Below are 22893 nucleotides of genomic sequence, written 5' to 3' on the forward strand. Positions count from 1 at the left end.
CCATCGGAGCAATTCAATTATTCCACCTGTCGGGCTTGAGTGCCGCTTTTGTGAGCCCATTAGTACCAGGATAAGCTGATCAAAGCAGCTAAACCCATCTAAAGTGTTGCTTTTTATTGGCAAAATTTTGCGTGCCCACGTTGACGACTTATTGCACATTCTAGCTGGTCACCTCAGGGGGGCTGCAAGCTGAAATGTGAAAAACAATTAAATGCCCCACGCACATACACCTCTATAACTATACTGTGTCTTTATCAAGTTAATGTTTCATAAAACATGCATAACAATTATTTATTTAAATAATAAGAATTAATATTATTTTTGATAATGAAAACTTTATTAAATTCAGCATGGCCTTATAAAGTGAACACAAATTCTCTTACAGGAAAGGATTCAAACATTTATGCTTTGAGGAAGTAGAATATTTTGAAGTGTGTTCTATGGAAATGTGAAATCCAATATATTGATGTACAGTAAGAATAAAGTCTATGACGGTGTTTTCTGTTTAGTTGACAATGTAGTTTTACAACTGTAGTGGACATTAAGTAGAGGTTCTAAAAGGTTATTGAACGCGGATGTGTAAGTCGTGTTTATACTTTGTTTTGTTAGGGGCAGTGGTGGAACTAGAGAGTGGTGGGCCCAGGTGCAACAATATGCTTAGGGCCCCCCCACACCACCACCACTATTCCTAGCACCCCACACCCGACACAAACCAACAGAAGAAAAAGAAGAGGCTGTTAGTGCCTTGCTGCATTATTTACTTAATTCTTACATAGCGCAGCAAATTCCATTGCGCTTTATAATTGGAAACAGTGATCAAACAAAACTGGGTAATAACATACAGCCCATGGGGCCAAATGTAATGCAGTGCAAGACGGCCGGAGCTGTGAGATTCCAGCCGAACTCGTACGTTTTTTTTAAAGTGACAATCATTTACAAGACAAAACATAACTGATTGTGCCTTGTGCATAGCCTCTCACTAATGACGTGTGTGGAAATGGAATAAGGGAGACCCCTAACAGGTGGCAATGATGCAACTACTAAAGTTGCAAAATATAGAAACAGACAACAGATGCAACCAAGCACTTTCTCTTACATCCTAGAGGATGCTGGGATCCACATTAGTACCATGGGGTATAGATGGGTCCACCAGGAGCCATTAGCACTTTAAGAGTTTGAGAGTGTGGGCTGGCTCCTCCCTCTATGCCCCTCCTACCAGACTCAGTTTAGAAAATGTGCCTGGAGGAGCCGGTCACAGCTATGGGAGCTCTCCAGAGTTTCTCTAGTAAAGTTTATTTTAACAGCCTCCCTGCTTCGAGGGACTAAGGGGGGGGGGGGGAGTAGTGTCCGCCCTGCGGGGTCTGAGCCACTATCTCCACTGACAGGACACTGAGCTCCCGAGGGGATAGATCGTTCCCTGCCACAGGGGATCGCTCACCCCAGCAGCATGCCGCCACCCCCTTACAGAGCTGAAGATCAGTGGCGAGTGAGTCACCGAATCCCCTAGCAAGCGGGGGGCCGGTGTGAAGATGGCGGCATTCGGGTAGGAGCGCAGTATTAACTGCGCTCCAGAGGCTCAGCGGTACCTAGTGCGGCACTGTGAGGGGCGCCCTGAGCCAGCGCCTGCACCCTGCACTGGTCAGCAAGCCTGTCGGGGTCCGTGGGTCTCAGCCATCATTTTACCTCAGGCCAGTATAATCCTTGTGAAGAGCGGGAAGACAGCGCCATTTTGGGGGCGGAGCTTCTCAGAGCGGACCCAGCAGTGTTCAGCCCCATTTTCCTGCCTGCACAGTGCTGTCCAGGAAGAGCAAGTCCCTCCACAACAACTCCAGCTATCTCTCACGGTACTAGGGGGTTGTAGAAGGAGGCGGAGGCTGCATTAAGACTGTGTAACCTATTAAGGTGCACAGTCAGCGCTAGTAGGTGTCTCCCTTTTACATTAAAAGCGCTGTGTGTGGGTTGGCTCCAATCTCTGTGTCTCTTGCCATTCTTGGGGGTGAAACTCTGTCTGTCCTCCCGTGTGTGTGTGTGTGTGGAGTGTCTGTGATCTCCATTAAGCTTTGTCCAGGGACTCTGTATCATATGCTGCAGAGGATATGTCCTCTCAGGATGATCCCATTCCATGTAATCAGGATTGCACTGGTTTAGCACAGATACCAGCAAGGGAGCCTGAGTGCTTATCCTCTATCAAATCTATGATTTCTCAGATTTCAAATAGGGTTGCACAAAATGAATCTGCAACTCAGGCTTTACAGAACTCTATGGCAGTCTGGCCCAGTTCTGGTACCTCAGGGCTTCCCGCTGTATATTCACATAAATGTGCTCTTGCGCAGATCATGCAGGATGATACGGATACCGATTCTGACACTGCAGACGGTGATTGGGATGTGTTGCGGGGGGCAGCATCTCTTGCAAAAGGGGTGCAGTTGATGATAGAGGCTATTAGAGATGTGTTGAATATTGCTGATACAACACCTGAGCAGGTTGAGGAGGATTACTTCACTGAAAATAAGAAAGCCTCGCTAACCTTCCCTGCATCAAAGGAATGAAATGCTATTTTTGAAAAGGCTTGTGAAAACCCGGATAAAAAATTCCAGATACCTAAAAGGGTTCCGGTGGCATTTCCTTTCCCGGTAGAGGATAGAAAAAAATGGGAAAACCCCCTGTTGTTGACGCGTCAGTATCCAGACTCTCAAAAAAGGTGGTTTTACCTGTTCCAGGATCTACCGCCTTGAAAGAGTCGGCTGATCGTAAAATTGATAATACGCTCAAATCCATGTACACGGCTTCTGGGGCAATCCTACGTCCCACTATTGCCAGTGCTTGGATTGCCAAAGCTATAGTAAAGTGGTCATGTACATTACTTGAAGACTTGGATACTATGGAGAAATGTGATGTTGAATTGTTTTTACGTAACATTCAGGATTTGGCAGGATTTATGGTAAAATCCATGAAAGACCTGAGTTCCATGGCTGCGGTAATTTCTTCCATGTCTGTATCAGCTCATCGAGGACTGTGGTTGCGCCAGTGGTCTGCTGACGCGGAATCCAGGAGTAGTGTGGAGACCCTACCCTACACAGGTCAGGCTCTCTTTGGGGAAGCGTTAGATGCGTGGATCTCCACGGCTACGGCTAGTAAGTCACCTTTTCTTCCCTCAGCTACACCTGTTCCGAAGAAACCCTTTTCTTCAGCTACATCACAGCCCTTTCGGCCTACCAAAACCAGAAAGGCCAAGCCGTCCAACACGTTCTTTCTGGAGGTTGGCCCAAGTCCAAGAAACCTGCGGCTGCAGGTTCCCAGGAACAGAAACCTGCTTCAGGTACACCGAAGTCCCCCGCATGACGGTGGACTGCATACCCCGGAGGTGGGGCCGGTGGGAGCAAGACTCAGGCATTTCAGTTACGTCTGGGTGTCATCCGTCCTGGACCCCTGGGTGCAAGATATTGTGGAATTTCAAAATCTCCCTCCTCACCGTTTTTTTTTTCTTTTTTCTTCAAATCAGGCTTGCCAGCTCTTCTGGCAGACAGGACTGTCCTTCAAGAAGCCGTCCAGAAGTTGATGGAGACACAGGTCATTGTGCCAGTACCACCTCATATGCAAAACAAAGGTTACTATTCGAACCTTTTTCGTGGTACCGAAACCAGATGGTTCGGTCAGGCCCATTCTGAACTTAAAATCACTAAACCCTTTTCTGAGGGAGTTCAAGTTCAAAATGGAGTCCTTAAAGGGCAGTGATATCAGGTCTGGAGGAGGGGGAATTCCTGGTCTCCCAGGGATGCGTACCTCCACATTCCGATTTGGCTGCCGCATCAAGCTTATCTTCGATTCACACTGTTGGACTGTCATTTTCAGTTCCAGGCCCTACCATTCGGCCTCTCCACAGCACCGAGGGTATACACGAAGGTGATGGCGGAAACTATGATTCTCCTCCGCAGACAGGGGGTGAACATAATTCCGTTTCTGGACGATATGTTGATAAAGGCATCGTCCAAGGAGAAGCTGTTACAGTCCATAACTCTCACGACCCAGCTTCTCAGGGAACATGGTTGGATCCTGAATCTTCCAAAATCACATTTGGAACCAACCAGGAGGTTCTCCTTTCTGGGAATGATCCTCCACACGGAAGTGCAGAGGGTGTTTCTTCCAGAGGAAAAAGCGTTGGTGATTCAAACGATGGTCCGGGATGTCCTGAAGCCAGCCCGGGTATCGGTTCATCAGTGCATTCGCCTTCTGGGAAAGATGGTGGCCTCTTACGAGGCTCTGCAGTACGGGAGGTTTCACACTCGGTCCTTTCAACTGGATCGCCTGGACAAGTGGTCGAGATCCCATCTACACATGCACCAGAGATTACGTCTGTTGCCAAAGGCCAGGATTTCACTCCTCTGGTGGCTGCAATTACCTCACCTTCTGGAAGGCCGAAGGTTCGGGATTCAGGACTGGATCCTTCTAACCACGTATGCAAGTCTCCGGGGCTGGGGCACAGTCACTCAAGGGGAAACCTTCGAAAGGAAGGTGGTCAAGTCTGGAAGCCGGCCTGCCGATAAACATTCTGGAATTAAGAGCCATGTACAATGTCTTCTCCAAGCGGCCCATCTTCTGAGAAATCGGGCCATTCAAGTGCAGTCGGACAATGTGACAACGGTGACTTACATAAACCGACAGGGCGGAACGAAGAGCAGAGCTGCAATGTCGGGTAACAAGAATCATCCTCTGGGCAGAAAAACATGCGTTGGCGCTGTCAGCAATCCTCATTCCGGGAGTAGACAACTGGGAGTGGGGTCTCCATCCGGAGGTGTTCAAGGAGGTAACAGATTTTGGGGCGTACCCCCAGATCGACATGATGGCCTCTCGTCTCAACAAGAAGCTTCGGCGGTATTGTTCCAGGTCGAGGGACCCGCAAGCAGTGGTGGTGGACGTCCTAGTGACTCCGTGGGTGTTCCATTTGGTGTACGTGTTTCCTCCACTTCCACTCATCCCAAGAGTGGGTCTAAAGCTCATAAGGAGAACAAGGGTTCAAGCGATCCTCATTGTTCCAGACTGGCCAAGAAGGGCTTGGTACGCGGATCTTCTGTATCTACTGCAAGAAGAGCCGAGGCATCTTCCTCTTCGGGAGGACCTGCTGCAGCAGGTGCCGTTCGCCTATCAAGACTTACTGCGGCTATGTTTGACGGCATGGAGGTTGAATGCCTGATACTAGCGCTAAAGGGCATTCCGTACAAGGTTATTCCTACCCTGATACAGGCTAGGAAAGGAGTAACGTCTAAACATTACCATCGAATTTGGAAAAAATATGTATCTTGGTGTGAGTCCAAGAAATTTCCTGTGTTGGAGTTTCAATTGGGACGGTTTCTCCTCTTCCTACAAGCCGGTGTGGGTATGGGCCTGAAGTTGGGATCTGTGAAGGTCCAGATTTCGGCCCTATCCATTTTCATCCAGAAACAATTGGCTGCCCTCCCTGAGGTTCAGACCTTTTTGAAGGGAGTTATGCACATCCAACCTTCCTTTGTACCGCCTACGCGCCTTGGGACCTTCATGTGGTGTTGCAGTTTCTCCAATCGGACTGGTTCGAGCTTCTACAGGAGGTCGAGGTCAAATTTTTTGTATGGAAGGCTGTCACGTTGTTGGCCTTAGCTTCTGCTAGACGTGTGTCAGAGTTGGGGGCTTTGTCCTGTAAAAGCCCATACTTGATCTTTCACGAATATAGAGCTGAGCTCCGGACACATCAGCAGTTTCTTCCGAAGGTTGTGTCGGCATTTCATATCAACCAACCTACTGTGGTGCCAGTGGCGACTGACTCCTCAATTTCATCAAAGTCCTTGGATGTTGTAAGGGCTCTGAAAATCTATGTGAAGAGGACTGCTTGTCACAGGAAATCGGACTCTGTTTGTCCTGTATGATCCTAAGAAAATTGGGTGTTCTGCTTCTAAGCAGACGATCTCTCGCTGGATCAGGTTCACTATCCAGCATGCGTATTCTACGGCAGGCTTGCCGTGTCCTACGACTGTCAAGGCCCACTTTACTCGTAAGGTGGGGTCTTCCTGGGCGGCTGCCTGGGGTTTTTCGGCATTACAACTTTGCCGAGCTGCAACTTGGTCTGGGTCAAACATGTTTGCAAAGTTCTACAAGTTCGATACTTTGGCCTCTGATGATCTGAAGTTCAGTCAATCAGTTCTGCAGGAGCCTCCGCGCTCTCCCTCCTATTCTGGGAGCTTTGGTACATCCCCATGATACTAATGTGGACCCCAGCATCCTCTAGGATGTAAGAGAAAATAGGATTTTGGTTAACTACCGGTAAATCCTTTTCTCTAACGTCCTAGTGGATGCTGGGGACTCCGAAAGGACCATGGGGATAGCGACTCCGCAGGAGACTGGGCACAAAAGTAAAAAGCTTTAGGACTACCTGGTGTGCACTGGCTCCTCCCCCTATGACCCTCCTCCAAGCCTCAGTTAAGATTTTGTGCCCGAACGAGAAGGGTGCAATCTAGGTGGCTCTCCTGAGCTGCTTAGAGTAAAAGTTTAAATAGGTTTTTTTATTTTCAGTGAGACCTGCTGGCAACAGGCTCACTGCATCGAGGGACTAAGGGGAGAAGAAGCGAACTCACCTGCGTGCAGAGTGGATTGGGCTTCTTAGGCTACTGGACATTAGCTCCAGAGGGACGATCACAGGCCCAGCCATGGATGGGTCCCGGAGCCGCGCCGCCGTCCCCCTTACAGAGCCAGAAGACTGAAGAGGTCCGGAAAATCGGCGGCAGAAGACGTCCTGTCTTCACTAAGGTAGCGCACAGCACCGTAGCTGTGCGCCATTGCTCTCAGCACACTTCACACTCCGGTCACTGAGGGTGCAGGGCGCTGGGGGGGGGCGCCCTGAGACGCAATAAAAACACCTTTTTTGGCAAAAAATACATCACATATAGCTCCTGGGCTATATGGATGTATTTAACCCCTGCCTATTTTTACATAAAAAAGCGGGAGAAAGGCCGCCGAAAAAGGGGCGGAGCCTATCTCCTCAGCACACTGGCGCCATTTTTTCCTCACAGCTCCGTTGGAGGAAGGCTCCCTGACTCTCCCCTGCAGTCCTGCACTACAGAAACAGGATAAAACAAGAGGGGGGGGCACTAAATTGGCATATAAATATATACAGCAGCTATATTAGGGAAAAACACTTATATAAGGTTATCCCTGTATATATATATAGCGCTCTGGTGTGTGCTGGCAAACTCTCCCTCTGTCTCCCCAAAGGGCTAGTGGGGTCCTGTCCTCTATCAGAGCATTCCCTGTGTGTGTGCTGTGTGTCGGTACGTTGTGTCGACATGTATGAGGAGGAAAATGGTGTGGAGGCGGAGCAATTGCCTGTGTTAGTGATGTCACCCCCTAGGGAGTCGACACCTGACTGGATGGTCTCATGGAAAGAATTACGTGATAGTGTCAGCACTTTACAAAAGACTGTTGACGACATGAGACAGCCGGCAAATCAGTTAATACCTGTACAGGCGTCTCAAACACCGTCAGGGGCTCTAAAGCGCCCGTTACCTCAGGTCGATACAGACACGGACACTGACTCCAGTGTCGACGGTGAGGAAACAAACGTATTTTCCAGTAGGGCCACATGTTACATGATCACGGCAATGAAGGAGGTTTTGAACATTTCTGATACTACAAGTACCACAAAAAAGGGTATTATGTGGGGTGTGAAAAAACTACCCGTAGTTTTTCCCGAATCAGATGAATTAAATGAGGTGTGTGATGAAGCGTGGGTTTCCCCCGATAAAAAACTGCTAATTTCTAAAAAGTTATTGGCATTATACCCTTTCCCGCCAGAGGTTAGGGCGCGTTGGGAAACACCCCCTAGCGTAGATAAGGCGCTCACACGCTTATCGAAACAAGTGGCGTTACCGTCCCCTGATACGGCCGCCCTCAAGGAACCAGCTGATAGGAAGCTGGAAAATATCCTTAAAAGTATATACACACATACTGGTATTATACTGCGACCAGCAATCGCCTCAGCCTGGATGTGCAGTGCTGGGGTGGCTTGGTCGGATTCCCTGACTGAAAATATTGATACCCTGGACAGGGACAATATATTATTGACTATAGAGCATTTAAAGGATGCATTTCTATATATGCGAGATGCACAGAGGGATATTTGCACTCTGGCATCAAGAGTAAGTGCGATGTCCATTTCTGCCAGAAGAGGATTATGGACGCGACAGTGGTCAGGGGATGCGGATTCCAAACGGCATATGGAAGTATTGCCGTATAAAGGGGAGGAGTTATTTGGGGTCGGTCTATCGTACCTGGTGGCCACGGCAACGGCTGGAAAATCTACCTTTTTACCCCAAGTCACCTCTCAGCAGAAAAAGATACCGTCTTTTCAGGCTCAGTCCTTTCGTCCCCATAAGGGCAAGCGGGCAAAAGGCCACTCATATCTGCCCCGGGGCAGAGGAAGGGGAAAAAGACTGCAGCAGACAGCTTCTTCCCACGAACAGAAGCCCTCCCCCGCTTCTGCCAAGTCCTCAGCATGACGCTGGAGCCTTACAAGCGGACTCAGGCACGATGGGGGCCCGTCTCAAGAATTTCAGCGCGCAGTGGGCTCACTCGCAAGTGGACCCCTGGATCCTGCAGGTAGTATCTCAGGGGTACAAATTGGAATTCGAGACGTCTCCCCCTCGCCGGTTCCTGAAGTCTGCTTTACCAACGTCTCCCCCCGACAGGGAGGCGGTATTGGCAGCCATTCACAAGCTGTATTCCCAGCAGGTGATAATCAAGGTACCCCTCCTACAACAGGGAAAGGGGTATTATTCCACGCTGTTTGTGGTACCGAAGCCGGACGGCTCGGTGAGACCCATTTTAAATCTGAAATCCTTTAACACTTACATAAAAAGGTTCAAGTTCAAGATGGAGTCACTCAGAGCAGTGATAGCGAACCTGGAAGAAGGGGACTATATGGTGTCTCTGGACATCAAGGATGCTTACCTCCATGTCCCAATTTGCCCTTCTCACCAAGGGTACCTCAGGTTTGTGGTACAGAACTGTCACTATCAGTTTCAGACGCTGCCGTTTGGATTGTCCACGGCACCCCGGGTCTTTACCAAGGTAATGGCCGAAATGATGATTCTTCTTCGAAGAAAAGGCGTCTTAATTATCCCTTACTTGGACGATCTCCTGATAAGGGCAAGGTCCAGAGAACAGTTTGAGGTCGGAGTAGCACTATCTCAAGTAGTACTACGACAGCACGGATGGATTCTAAATATTCCAAAATCGCAGCTGATTCCGACGACACGTCTGCTGTTCCTAGGGATGATTCTGGACACAGTACAGAAAAAGGTGTTTCTCCCGGAGGAGAAGGCCAAGGAGTTATCCGACCTAGTCAGGAACCTCCTAAGACCAGGCCAAGTGTCAGTACATCAATGCACAAGGGTACTGGGAAAGATGGTGGCTTCTTACGAAGCGATTCCATTCGGCAGATTCCACGCAAGAACTTTTCAGTGGGATCTGCTGGACAAATGGTCCGGATCGCATCTTCAAATGCATCAGCGGATAACCCTGTCTCCAAGGACAAGGGTGTCTCTCCTGTGGTGGTTACAGAGTGCTCATCTCCTAGAGGGCCGCAGATTCGGCATTCAGGATTGGGTCCTAGTGACCACGGATGCCAGCCTGAGAGGCTGGGGAGCAGTCACACAGGGAAGAAATTTCCAGGGCTTGTGGTCAAGCATGGAAACGTCACTTCACATAAATATCCTGGAACTAAGGGCCATTTACAATGCCCTAAGTCAGGCAAGACCCCTGCTTCAGGGTCAGCCGGTGTTGATCCAGTCGGACAACATCACGGCAGTCGCCCACGTAAACAGACAGGGCGGCACAAGAAGCAGGAGGGCAATGATGGAAGTGGCAAGGATTCTTCGCTGGGCGGAGAATCATGTGATAGCATTGTCTGCAGTGTTCATTCCGGGAGTGGACAACTGGGAAGCAGACTTCCTCAGCAGACACGATCTTCACCCAGGGGAGTGGGGACTTCACCCAGAAGTCTTCCACATGATTGTGAACCGTTGGGAAAAACCAAGGGTGGACATGATGGCATCCCGCCTCAACAAAAAACTGGACAGATATTGCGCCAGGTCAAGGGACCCTCAGGCAATAGCTGTGGACGCTCTGGTAACACAGTGGGTGTACCAGTCAGTGTATGTGTTCCCTCCTCTTCCTCTCATACCAAAAGTACTGAGAATCATAAGAAGGAGAGGAGTAAAGACTATACTCGTGGCTCCGGATTGGCCAAGAAGGACTTGGTACCCCGAAATTCAAGAGATGCTCACGGAAGACCCGTGGCCTCTACCTCTAAGAAAGGACCTGCTCCAGCAGGGACCATGTCTGTTCCAAGACTTACCGCGGCTGCGTTTGACGGCATGGCGGTTGAACGCCGGATCCTGAAGGAAAAAGGCATTCCGGATGAAGTCATCCCTACCCTGATCAAAACCAGGAAGGATGTAACCGTACAACATTATCACCGTATTTGGCGTAAATATGTTGCATGGTGCGAGGCCAGGAAGGCCCCTACAGAGGAATTTCAACTGGGTCGTTTCCTGCATTTCCTGCAAACAGGACTGTCTATGGGCCTCAAATTGGGGTCCATTAAGGTTCAAATTTCGGCCCTGTCAATATTCTTCCAAAAAGAACTGTCTTCTGTTCCTGAAGTTCAGACGTTTGTCAAGGGAGTACTGCATATACAGCCTCCTTTTGTGCCTCCAGTGGCACCTTGGGATCTCAATGTAGTTTTGGGATTCCTAAAATCACATTGGTTTGAACCACTCACCACTGTGGACTTAAAATATCTCACATGGAAAGTGGTAATGCTGTTAGCCCTGGCTTCAGCCAGGCGTGTCTCAGAATTGGCGGCTTTATCCTATAAAAGCCCTTACCTAATTTTTCATACAGACAGGGCAGAATTGAGGACTCGTCCTCAATTTCTCCCTAAGGTGGTTTCAGCTTTTCACTTAAACCAGCCTATTGTGGTGCCTGCGGCTACTAGGGACTTGGAGGATTCCAAGTTGCTGGACGTAGTCAGGGCCCTGAAAATATATGTTTCCAGGACGGCTGGAGTCAGAAAATCTGATTCGCTGTTTATCCTGTATGCACCCAACAAGCTGGGTGCTCCTGCTTCTAAGCAGACGATTGCTCGTTGGATTTGTAGTACAATTCAGCTTGCACATTCTGTGGCAGGCCTGCCACAGCCAAAATCTGTAAAAGCCCATTCCACACGGAAAGTGGGCTCATCTTGGGCGGCTGCCCGAGGGGTCTCGGCTTTACAACTTTGCCGAGCAGCTACTTGGTCAGGGGCAAACACGTTTGCTAAATTCTACAAATTTGATACCCTGGCTGAGGAGGACCTGGAGTTCTCTCATTCGGTGCTGCAGAGTCATCCGCACTCTCCCGCCCGTTTGGGAGCTTTGGTATAATCACCATGGTCCTTTTGGAGTCCCCAGCATCCACTAGGACGTTAGAGAAAATAAGAATTTACTTACCGATAATTCTATTTCTCATAGTCCGTAGTGGATGCTGGGCGCCCATCCCAAGTGCGGATTGTCTGCATTACTTGTACATTGTTATTGTTACAAAAATCGGGTTATTGTTGTTGTGAGCCATCTTTTCAGAGGCTCCTTCTGTTATCATGCTGTTAACTGGGTTCAGATCACAAGTTGTACGGTGTGATTGGTGTGGCTGGTATGAGTCTTACCCGGGATTCAAAATCCTTCCTTATTGTGTACGCTCGTCCGGGCACAGTATCCTAACTGAGGCTTGGAGGAGGGTTATAGGGGGAGGAGCCAGTGCACACCAGGTAGTCCTAAAGCTTTTTACTTTTGTGCCCAGTCTCCTGCGGAGCCGCTATCCCCATGGTCCTTTCGGAGTCCCCAGCATCCACTACGGACTATGAGAAATAGAATTATCGGTAAGTAAATTCTTATTTTCTCGTAGTCCGTAGAGGATGCTGGGTGCCAACCCAGCACTTCGTTTTCCTGCTATCATTATTTGGTTCAGTACCACTTTGTTTTAGTTGAGTACTGCATTGTTACTTGGTAAGTAATGTTTCAGCGGTTGCTGAGTTTTCAAGCAAAGTTAGCTTGATGTGCCCTGTATGTGTGAGCTGGTGTGAATCTCGCCACTATCTGTGTTAAATCCTTCTTTCGAAGATGTCTGTCTCCTCGGGCACAGTTTCTAGACTGAGTCTGGTAGGAGGGGCATAGAGGGAGGAGCCAGCCCACACTCTCAAACTCTTAAAGTGCCAATGGCTCCTGGTGGACCCATATATACCCCATGGTACTAATGTGGACCCCAGCATCCTCTACGGACTACGAGAAAAGGATTTACCGGTAGGTAACCAAAATCCTATTTTTACTAAATCAATAAAATAAAAATATGCCACTGACACCCACAAGTGATGCTGCACAGAAGAAAACGTTTTTTGAAATACAGATTGGTTAACATATACTGTATTTGAGTTTACACATATGCACATAAAAAAATGTAAAACCAGTGCTGTGACTAGATATTTTTGTGTGCAAGAAACAGCATCTTTGCCCCACCCCCCCCTCCCATATGCAAAAACAGGGCCAGTGTATGCCAAAATATAGGGGCGTGGCTTCATGGGGAAGGCCCACAGAGCTCCCTTTTACACATTACGGCATGCAGAGTCCCCTTTTTACACATTACGGCAGGCTGAGTCCCCTTTTTACACATTACGGCAGGCTGAGTCCCCTTTTTACACATTACGGCAGGCTGAGTCCCCTTTTTACACATTACGGCAGGCTAAGTCCCCTTTTTTACACATTATGGCAGGCTGAGCCCTTTTTACACATTACGGCAGGCTGAGTCCTTGTTTTTACACATAACGGCAGGCAGAGTCCCCATTTTTTACACATTAGGCAAGGAGAGAGAGAGAATTATACTTACCGGTGACCAGATGGCAGGCCAATGTGACTTATTGTAATGCCAGTGGCTGTGGTCCCCTGAGTGCGGCGTGGCCTCGGTGCAACGCATCAGCTGCCCCACCGTAAGGTCCGCCACTGGTTAGGGGAGATTCAATTGTTCTTTTAACTGTTTTCAGTAATGGGTGCCTGATGGAGCTATTCAGTTGTTGCTTCATCTGCGTGTGACTGCCCATTTATGATCACACTTGCCGCGCCCAAAAGCACCAGGTTTAGTCGCATAAAACTGCTTCACCCATCTAAATGACTGATTAATGTGTAAGGGGAGATGAAGTACAATATGCCCTTCCATCATCTATGGAAAACTATTTTCTATAATGCTGGGCGATTTTGCCTGATGATGACTAAACAATAGCTGCAAAGGGGGCCACGTCACCTTCTTTCATATGTGAGAGACCCCATATTTACAGGTGTAATTGTGGTGTACATTCGGACAAGGTATATTTTCTGTAGCTTGGGGGTAATAAAGTCTGGTGATCACCTGACAATAGCTACCTGTGGGCCACATCATTTAAAAGAATGGACTCCCCTCTTTCCAATATGGGTGCCCACAAAGGTGCTGTGTCATTGGAGTGAGAGCGCACACCACAAAATAAGTCTCTCCTCTATCAAAAATGGGTGCCACTAATTACATAGATTACATAGAACGTGTTGGGATGCTGACGCTGGCATTTTTGTGTCTACATAGTCACTGACATAGGGGATTATCCAGTTAACCCTGCTAGTTGACACTAGACATGCAAATCAAAATCCCCAATAACCAGCCCATAGCGATCCATTTTTCCACGATAACGCTTGGGACTGGGATATTATCCTGGATCCCATGTGTTATCACCCGAAAGCGGGTAATTTTTCAGCTGAAAATAAGGCTATAATTGGATAGCCCAATAATGGGTGGTATTCATGTGACCACCGGACCGGCTGACCGACAGTCACATGACCTTCTCCACCAGCCCGACGGGTCACTATCCCGATGGTCGGCATGCCGACCAACAGGGACTATTTCCACTCGTGGGTGTCCACGACACACATAGGGGTCAATTCAATTCGGCAATTTATGAATAGCGCCGGGAATTAGCTCCCGACGCTATTCAATTCAGCTGCTAGTTACCCGCAATTGTCGGGAATTCTTCTCTCATCCCCGGGGCCGGCCGTCGCGAAGCTGATTCTGTCGGGAATCAGCTTCGCGCCGGGGAGTTAAGTCGGAGAATGCCCGTTCTCCCGACAATTCAACCTGTTTAGTCGGCGAGAACGGGACATCGCCGACTTAACTGGAGCTGAATTGAATAGCGTCGGGAGCTAATTCCCGTCGCTATTCATAAGTTGCCGAATTGAATTGACCCCATAGAGTGGGAATAGAACCCGTGGCGATCGCAGGTCGCCACCAAGCCCGCAGCGTGGCGAGCGCAGCGAGCCCGCAAGGGGCTTGCTGCATTCGCCCCTCCCCACCGGGATCCCGGCGTCGGTATGCTGCCGGGATCCCGGCGTCGGTAAGCTGACCGCCGGTCAGCAGTACTACACCCCCAATAATGACCATCAGGCTAAAATCGCGATAATAGCCCATTTTTTTCTGCCCAAAAAAGAAGCGCTACTCTGTCTATCATATATTGCGCGCACTCTCGCTCTCTCTCTCTTAGATATTATATAATATCTATCTACTGTGTGTGTATAAGAGATAGAAAAAACGGTAACAATTGCGCAATCAGCTTAAGATGCAGCCCGGGTAACTCAGAGGTTCACCAAACCATAACCATATATTCTCGAAAAAATTAGAGACCACGTGGCGCAGGAAATGTTACATGTGACAAAGATACAATAAAAAAATCCAAACAACTAAGTCTTTCCTGTGATTAGACCTATCAACGATTTCTTCAAGGCGGGTAATTTTTTCTTTTAAGTACTCCACTTCAATATTTGTACCTTAGGCAGAAAAGAAACAACTTAGTGCAACACTGTTGCCGGTCCATACACCCGATGGTCAAGGTCCTCCTGACGAAGGACCCAAAGGTCTGAAACGCTTTAAGCTGGTGGACTTTCTGGTGACTCCAAAGGAAACGAATACAGACTCTCTCCTTCTTTGACATCAGAAGGATCTTGACCATCGGGTGTATGGACCGGCTGGTTCCGATCTCCATTCCAGTATGAGCTGTCTATCCCTGTGGAGGTTTTTTTGTGCTCTGTGAAGTTTTATGTAGTGTGAGTGTAATAACTCTGTTAATAAATTGACCTTTTTTTAAAAAAACGTTGCACTAAATCCTTCTTCTTTTGAGTTACATATACTCCATTGGAGGAAGATGTTATAAGAAACACCCCACAATTTGGAGGATGATAAGCAAGTTTTACACCTATTAAATGTGAGTGTGATCTCTTACTAAAAGGTGTAAAAAAAAATATCAGATATCAAACAGTGTTGCACTAAGTTGTTTTGTTCCTGCCTGTGGTACAAATATTGAAGTGGAGTACTTAAAAGAAAAATTACCCGCCTTGAAGAAATCGTTGATAGGTCTAATCACAGGAAAGACTTAGTAGTTTGGATTTTTTTTATTGTATCTTTGTCACATGTAACTTTTCCTGCGCCAAGGGGTCTCTCTCTTTTTCGAGTACAGTGTGTGTGTGTGTGTGTGTGTATGTATATGTATATGTATATATATATATATATATATATATATATATATGTGTGTGTGTGTAAATAAAATCTATCTGTGGCCCTCATTCCGAGTTGTTCGCTCGGAGATTTTCATCGCATCGCAGTGAGAATTCTCTTAGTGCGCATGCGCAATGTTCGCACTGCGACTGCGCCAAGTAACTTTACTATGAAGAAAGTAAGTTTACTCACGGCTTTTTCATCGCTCCGACGTTCGCATTGTGATTGACAGGAAATGGGTGTTACTGGGCGGATGCACGGCGTTTTAGGGGCGTGTGGCTGAAAACGCTACCGTTTCCGGGAAAAACGCAGGAGTGGCCGGGGAAACGGTGGGTGTGCCTGGGCGAACGCTGGGTGTGTTTATGACGTCAGCCAGGAACGAAAAGCACTGAACTGATCGCACAGGCAGAGTAAGTCTGAAGCTACTCAAAAACTGCTAACTCGTTTGTGATACATCGGTCGCACATTTAAGAAGCTAAGATTCACTCCCAGTAGGCGGCGGCTTAGCGTGTGTAACTCTGCTACATTCGCCTTGCGAGCGAACAACTCGGAATGAGGGCCTATCTGTATCCCTTCTGCATACAGTGCATGCTTGTGTGTATACATCCAATTTATTAATTCCTGTATGCGTTTTTTTTTTTTTTAAATGAATATATCGTCAAAAAGAGAGAACCTCTACAATTACCCTTAAGGGGGTCTGGGGGTTCTTGGGGAATGATGAAGGGGGGCTTGGTAGATGGTAAAATTAACTTCCAATTTACCTGTAGCTACCATTTTCCACCTTTTGGTCTAGCTTTCTTTATTAACGCCATGCCCTGCCACTTACCTGTTTCATTTCTTCATGCTGGATATCTTTTGCTCTTGATGTTTTAACAGCTAAATTAGCAGAAGATCTTCACTATGCTGCTTCCTAATCATTATTAAATACAGTTATGATTCCTGCGCTGGTCTGGGTGTGGTTCATCAAATCGACAGTATCTAGGTCGACAGGGTTTCTAGGTCGACATGTGCTAGGTCGACAGGTCTAAAGGTCGACATGAGGATTTTTTTTTTTTTGTGTCGTTTTCTTCGTAGAGTGACCGGGATCCCAAATTAGTGCACCGCGTCCCCTCGCATGGCTCGCTTCGCTCGCCATGCTTCGGGCATGGTGCCTTTGCTCCGCTACCGCTTCGCTCGGCACAGATTACCGTTCCAATCGTAGTCCATGTGGATCGTTAAGTATGAAAAAATTCGAAAAAAACTATTTGAAAAAAAAACCTCATGTCGACCTTTAGACCTGTCGACCTAGCACATGTCGACCTAGAAACCCTGTCGACCTTCCACCCATGTCGACCTAGTGACTGTCGACCTATAGTGGTCGACCTAAACATTGTCGACCTAGACAGTGTCGATCTTCAGACCGGATCCCGCTGGTCTGCCAGTAGTAAGTTAAAGTTCCCTTAAGTAATTTGTCTATGCTTTTACTACCATCTAGTGGTAAAATTGGTGAACTTTTTTTTTTTTTTCCTTTTCATATTGGTATTATGACAAACGAGAGTTCAATTATCTGGAATGCGGCACAGGGTTTTTATTTTTATAGGGTTTTTGCAAATTTCGGACAGTTGGAATCCTATATATACAGTAAAACCTGTTTATAAACCTAACTAAACTGATACATACAGAGTTTAAATAGCTATTGAATATAAAAAAATAGAGATATACCAGAAAAAACTTTCTTTTTTTTTTTAACCATCTCAGCCTGTGACCAAACACCAGTTACAGCATACAATGACAAGTTAAATGGAATTTCAAAAGTAGTTGTCAAAAAATGCATTCATTCTCATATTTTTTTTCTGTGCACATTTCTGCGAACTACTCAAAGATTAATAAAAAAAAAAAAAAAAACAAAAACGTAATGTTATAAGGTCAATATAATAAAATTACATAACAGTTCATTGACCTTTCAGCAAAACGAGCCAGAGTAGCTTTTATGGTATATAAAATACCATAATACAGTGGTTTCCAAACTTTTTTGAATCACGGATCCTTAGAGCATCAGAATTTTTTACACGGCACCCCTAGGCCAAAAATTTCTTATTGAGAAATTTAGAAAGAAATATTAAATTAAGTAGATTGTGTTTATATGTCATCCTTAGGGTGTGTACACACGGTGAGATATTTTCTTTCGATTTTGACTATATAGTCAAAATCGCAAGAAAAGTTAGTGCAGATCGCAAGGTGAAAGTCACCTTGCGATCCCGATTCGATCCTGATGCGCGGTCCCGCCAGGTCGGCAACGCAAGAAAAGATAGACTGTGCAGGCAAGTCAATCCTTGCTAGATCGGTGTACTATCTAATTCATCTCACATGTCAATGACATCTCACATAAGCCAAAATCTCACATAAGCCAAAATCGTAAGCACACATAGTCCATATCTCAAGAAAAGTTAGTCAAAATCGGTGGTGCTGGGCTCCGGGGAGTTCAAGGGAAATCGCAAGTGAAAACCGGGCATAGCAAGGATCTCACCGTGTGTACACACCCTTAGGCTCAATTGTGTGGTGAGGGACAAGATTTGCTTCTGTTTGTCCCCATATTTTATGACTGACCGCTACTAGCACTAGTTTTGCCTATTATATTGACCATAAATCATTTGAATTGGTCCTGGATCACCAATCCAAGACACCCCTGCAAGTGTCCCGAGGCACCCCAAGGAGCCACGGCACACAGTTTGGGAACCACTGCCATAATAGCTGACTTTCGAACAGAAGAGTTTATTTACCTTTTTACAAAACCTTTTTAAAGGTTAATTTCTTCCAAGACTAACCTTGTTTGGTTATAGATGGATGAAGGTGACTTAAAATGTGTACAGAGCTTTAATTACCAGAACAATAGATCTAGTGATTGGGCAGATACCCCATTGTTTGGCATGGTCATCCTATCTCATCAAGCAGGCCTGGTTCAGGTGTGAAAATACCATTTGCATGTGAAAACCAACGCAGGGCAAACATTTGAAAACAGCCACTGCTTTAAAAAAGGTAATGAAGACACTCGCACCCTTCAAAATATTTTTCTAGTCTCAACCATAAGTCTTTAACAGCATCTAATATGGTTGTGATGAGACAAAACGTTCAAATGATCAAGCATATCAAACTAGATGTGCTTCATATCACTTGTAATAACTTCTTCTATTGATCAAATAATGTACGTACGATGTATACCTGTCGGACTAATGGGGCATACACACACGGTGCAATATAACTACCAATATGGACTATATATAGTACATATCGGTAGAAAATACAGTACATATCGCACTGTGTGTATTCACTTTGCCAATGCACAGACCTGCAAGGTCAGCATCACAAGAAAAAATAGACTGAACAGGCAGGTCAATTTTGACTAGAAAGTGTACAATCTAGTTTCTGGTATAGTCAAAATTGTATATCGTCACAATGGTACATAGCCAAAATTGCACCATGTGTACAGTCAAAATTGGTGGTTCTGAGCTCCAAGAAGGGAAATTGCGAAGTCAAAATCGGCATTAAGCCAGAATCGCACCGCGTGTAGACCCCTTTATAGTACAGTTGCACACGCTCCAGATTTACACTTTCTAAATAGTAATAAAAAAATATGCTCCAATTTGGCTTTAAAAAAATTCTGCCTCTTTTGTTAAAATGTAGGGAGATTATTATTATTATTATTCAAAGTAGTTTTAGCTATTTCATGTACAAGAGCCCTTATATCCAGAGAGCTCCAGTTCCCAGAAAAGAGGTTTAAAAATTGAAGTTTGTGTTACACAAATGTACATAGACAGACAGACAGCCGTCTTTGCAGGTAGTTTGGGGTAGGCTGAGGACATTGTGAGAAGGAACCCATTAAGGCATGTTACCACTTGCAGATGGAAAACAAGCATTCTGCATAAAGGAGGCCCACACTTGTATAACATTTAGCTTTCCATTATATACAGGTTGAGTATCCCATATCCAAATATTCCGAAATACGAAATATTCCGAAATACGGACTTTTTTGAGCGAGAGTGAGATACTGAAACCTTTGTTTTTTGATGGCTCAATGTACACAAACTTTGTTTAATACACAAAGTTATTAAAAATATTGTATTAAATGACCTTCAGGCTGTGTGTATAAGGTGTATGTGAAACATAAATGAATTGTGTGAATGTACACACACTTTGTTTAATGCACAAAGTTATAAAAAATATTTGCTAAAACTACCTTCAGGCTGTGTGTATAAGGTGTATATGTAACATAAATGCATTCTGTGCTTAGATTTAGGTAACATCACCATGATATCTCATTATGTTATGCATTTATTCCAAAATACGGAAAAATCCGATATCCAAAATACCTCTGGTCCCAAGCATTTTGGATAAGGGATACTCAACCTGTACACTGTTTTGTGTATATAAGATATATAATGTATGTGTTTATTATGTACATTACCACTTTATTTTCATTCTTCTTTTTTTCCAGTCTAAAACTATCTGTTGGGGTAATGTCTTAAGATTTAGATCAATTATCTTCGCCCCGATTCATTATGAGGCCTGCCTGGTATCTAAAGGGGGTACACACGGAGAGATCAGTGCTTAAATTCTAAGCAATCTGACTAGATCCCCGTCTAGATCCCCGTCCATCTGTTCCCCTCGCTCAGCTGTGCTGAGCAGGGGGGGGGGGGGGAGATGTGTGTTGAGCAGTCTGTGTTAAGATCGCTCAGCACACATCTCCCGTCAGTACTGGCCTTTACTGTCGAGCTTTTCCATTTAACTCTGCATTATTTAGTGAATTGGTAAAAATGCCATGGTGCAGGCTAGCTAAATCTCTTGCCTTTATTTTATCTGTGCTGGAAGTTAATCTCATCCACTTCCATAAGTGATTTTTATATAGGCATCATAAAGTTTTTTGGGGGGAAGATCGGTATGTCATATCAACGAACGGGATGCCGGAGGTCACAATGCTGATGCCAGCATTCTGATGGTCACGATCCCGACAGGGGTGAGGTAAGTATTCTACCCCCTCCCTTTAACCCTAACCTTAACCCTCCCTTACCACAGCCTAACCCTAAACCCCCCCCCCGTGCCTAAACCTAACCTCCCCTTTAGTACCTAAATAAGACCCCCCCCCCCCCCCCCTTTCCCTGGTTTTGTCAAACCTCTCCTCCCCACAGCCTAACCCTAACCCCCACCTCAGGTGGCGCCTTAACCTAACCCTCCAGGCTATACTTCGTTCGGGTTCCCAGCTGTTAGTATTCTGACTTCGGGTTGGTGAACTGTTTGGGACTCCGTCGTCTGTGTTCTGACATCAGTCGGGATCTTGGTGTCCATATTCCGATAGCCGGGATCCTGAACACATACCTTTTTATTTTTATTTTGTATTTTGCTGTAAGGAAACATGGTTATATTTTCTTTCTTGGTGTTATTAACCTTCTTGCCTTTACAGATTTATTTACCTCTAAATATTTTTCTTTTGTAGACACCAAAGATGCTGACTAGAAAGATAAAACTCTGGGATATCAACGCTCACATCACATGTCGTCTGTGCAATGGGTACCTTATTGATGCCACTACTGTGACGGAGTGCTTGCATACCTGTACGTATTCCACACATTTATCGTTGTTTGTTTTTTTGTGAGCTATATATACAGTATACAGTAATCTGTGAATTCAGTTCGGAAGTGGTTCCTTCAGTGGATCAATCAATGTTCAATATGTGGGGAGGAATTAAGGTTCAGGTGGTTGAAACGAGGTTCCCTATTATTTCGCCTCACCTAAATCACCCAAAATAAAAGAAAAATCAAACATATATAATACAAGATTTTCTTTTTACTTCTTAAAATATTAAAATAATACAGGTTGAGTATCCCATATCCAAATATTCCGAAATACGGAATATTCCGAAATACGGACTTTTTTGAACGAGAGTGAGATAGTGAAACCTTTGTTTTTTGATGACTCAATGTACACAAACTTTGTTTAATACACAAAGTTATTAAAAATATTGTATTAAATGACCTTCAGGCTGTGTGTATAACTTGTATATGAAACATAAATGAATTGTGTGAATGTAGAGACACTTTGTTTAATGCACAAAGTTATAAAAAATATTGGCTAAAATTGCCTTCAGGCTGTGTGTATAAGGTGTATATGTAACATAAATACATTCTGTGCTTAGATTTAGGTCCCATCACCATGATATCTCATTATGGTATGCAATTATTCCAAAATACGGAAATATCCGATATCCAAAATACGTCTGGTCCCAAGCATTTTGGATAAGGGATACTCAACCTGTATACAGGATTATAAAACCAATAAATCCAAACACATGTCTGAATACAAACAGTTGGAATAAATTCTCACCCTCACCTGCAAGGTGAAACAAAAAATCCCTGATAAGCCGCAGCACGCGCCGTCTTATCGGGGCTAATTAGATACCCCCCAGCGATACATTACACCCGACAGCAAATCGGGGTAATTGAATATCCCTGTAAGACTTAAATTAGAGCATAGGACATACAAGCCTACATTCTTATATTAAAAAACAAAACAAACATTGACTCTCAAAATGTTAATACCTTATTTATATTGATTTAAGATTAATCTGATCATTATTGGACATATTGGGGAAAATATGGGCATAAGAGGCCTGCTATCTGACTTTATGTATATACCCTGTTTATCTGCCAACTCTTCATATCTTGTTTGTTCTGACACCACCTTGCAAGTTATACCCTAACCTTTTTACTTGACCCTACATTAGATACTGTGTTGCAAGCAAATGTGTTTTTTATTTTATTTATTATTTCTTGACTTCCTAACAACCACCAAGAAATACATTGTGGCTCTTTCTTTGGCATTAATCCACTCTTCCAAAATTGCAAAAAGCAGAGTTCTACACGAGTCTTCAAAATATCTGCATTTAACCACTTGCATGGTGCATCAGATGCGATTACACCAGCAAGTGTTTTATCTGACCTGGTCGCACAGGATGCGACCAGTCAGATATAGTCTTAGCAGTTGCAAGGAAGGGAAACTTCCCTCCGCTGCTGCTGTTAGAGGGACCGGAAGGTCCCTCTGCCTCCCCGCACCCTTCCCTCAGTGTTGCCATGCTGCCGATCATTGCTGATCGGTCAGCACAAAAGGACCCCCCACCCAGCGGCTGCAGACAATGGCAGCCTCTGGGAAAGGGTAAACTAACCTCCCAAGGCACCCCAGACATCCCCAGTGTACCTGGCAGCTGTTTTTGGGGTAAAAAGTAACGGTCCGATGTTACCGATA

The 22893-nt window shown here is 45.6% G+C and overlaps 1 protein-coding gene across 1 annotated transcript in view; it reads left to right on the forward strand.

The window, feature by feature from the left end:
- The window catches only part of PCGF3 (polycomb group ring finger 3), a 202658-nt gene that overhangs the window by 117577 nt on the left and 62188 nt on the right, over window positions 1–22893 (forward strand). The window contains exon 2 of the mRNA XM_063914617.1: window positions 21089–21206. Within this exon, the coding sequence (XP_063770687.1) occupies window positions 21098–21206 (109 nt within the window). The 5' untranslated portion in view covers window positions 21089–21097. The remainder of the gene's footprint in view (window positions 1–21088; window positions 21207–22893) is intronic.

This window comes from Pseudophryne corroboree, chromosome 1 (assembly GCF_028390025.1).
Source record: "Pseudophryne corroboree isolate aPseCor3 chromosome 1, aPseCor3.hap2, whole genome shotgun sequence".
Taxonomy (NCBI): Eukaryota; Metazoa; Chordata; class Amphibia; order Anura; family Myobatrachidae; genus Pseudophryne; species Pseudophryne corroboree.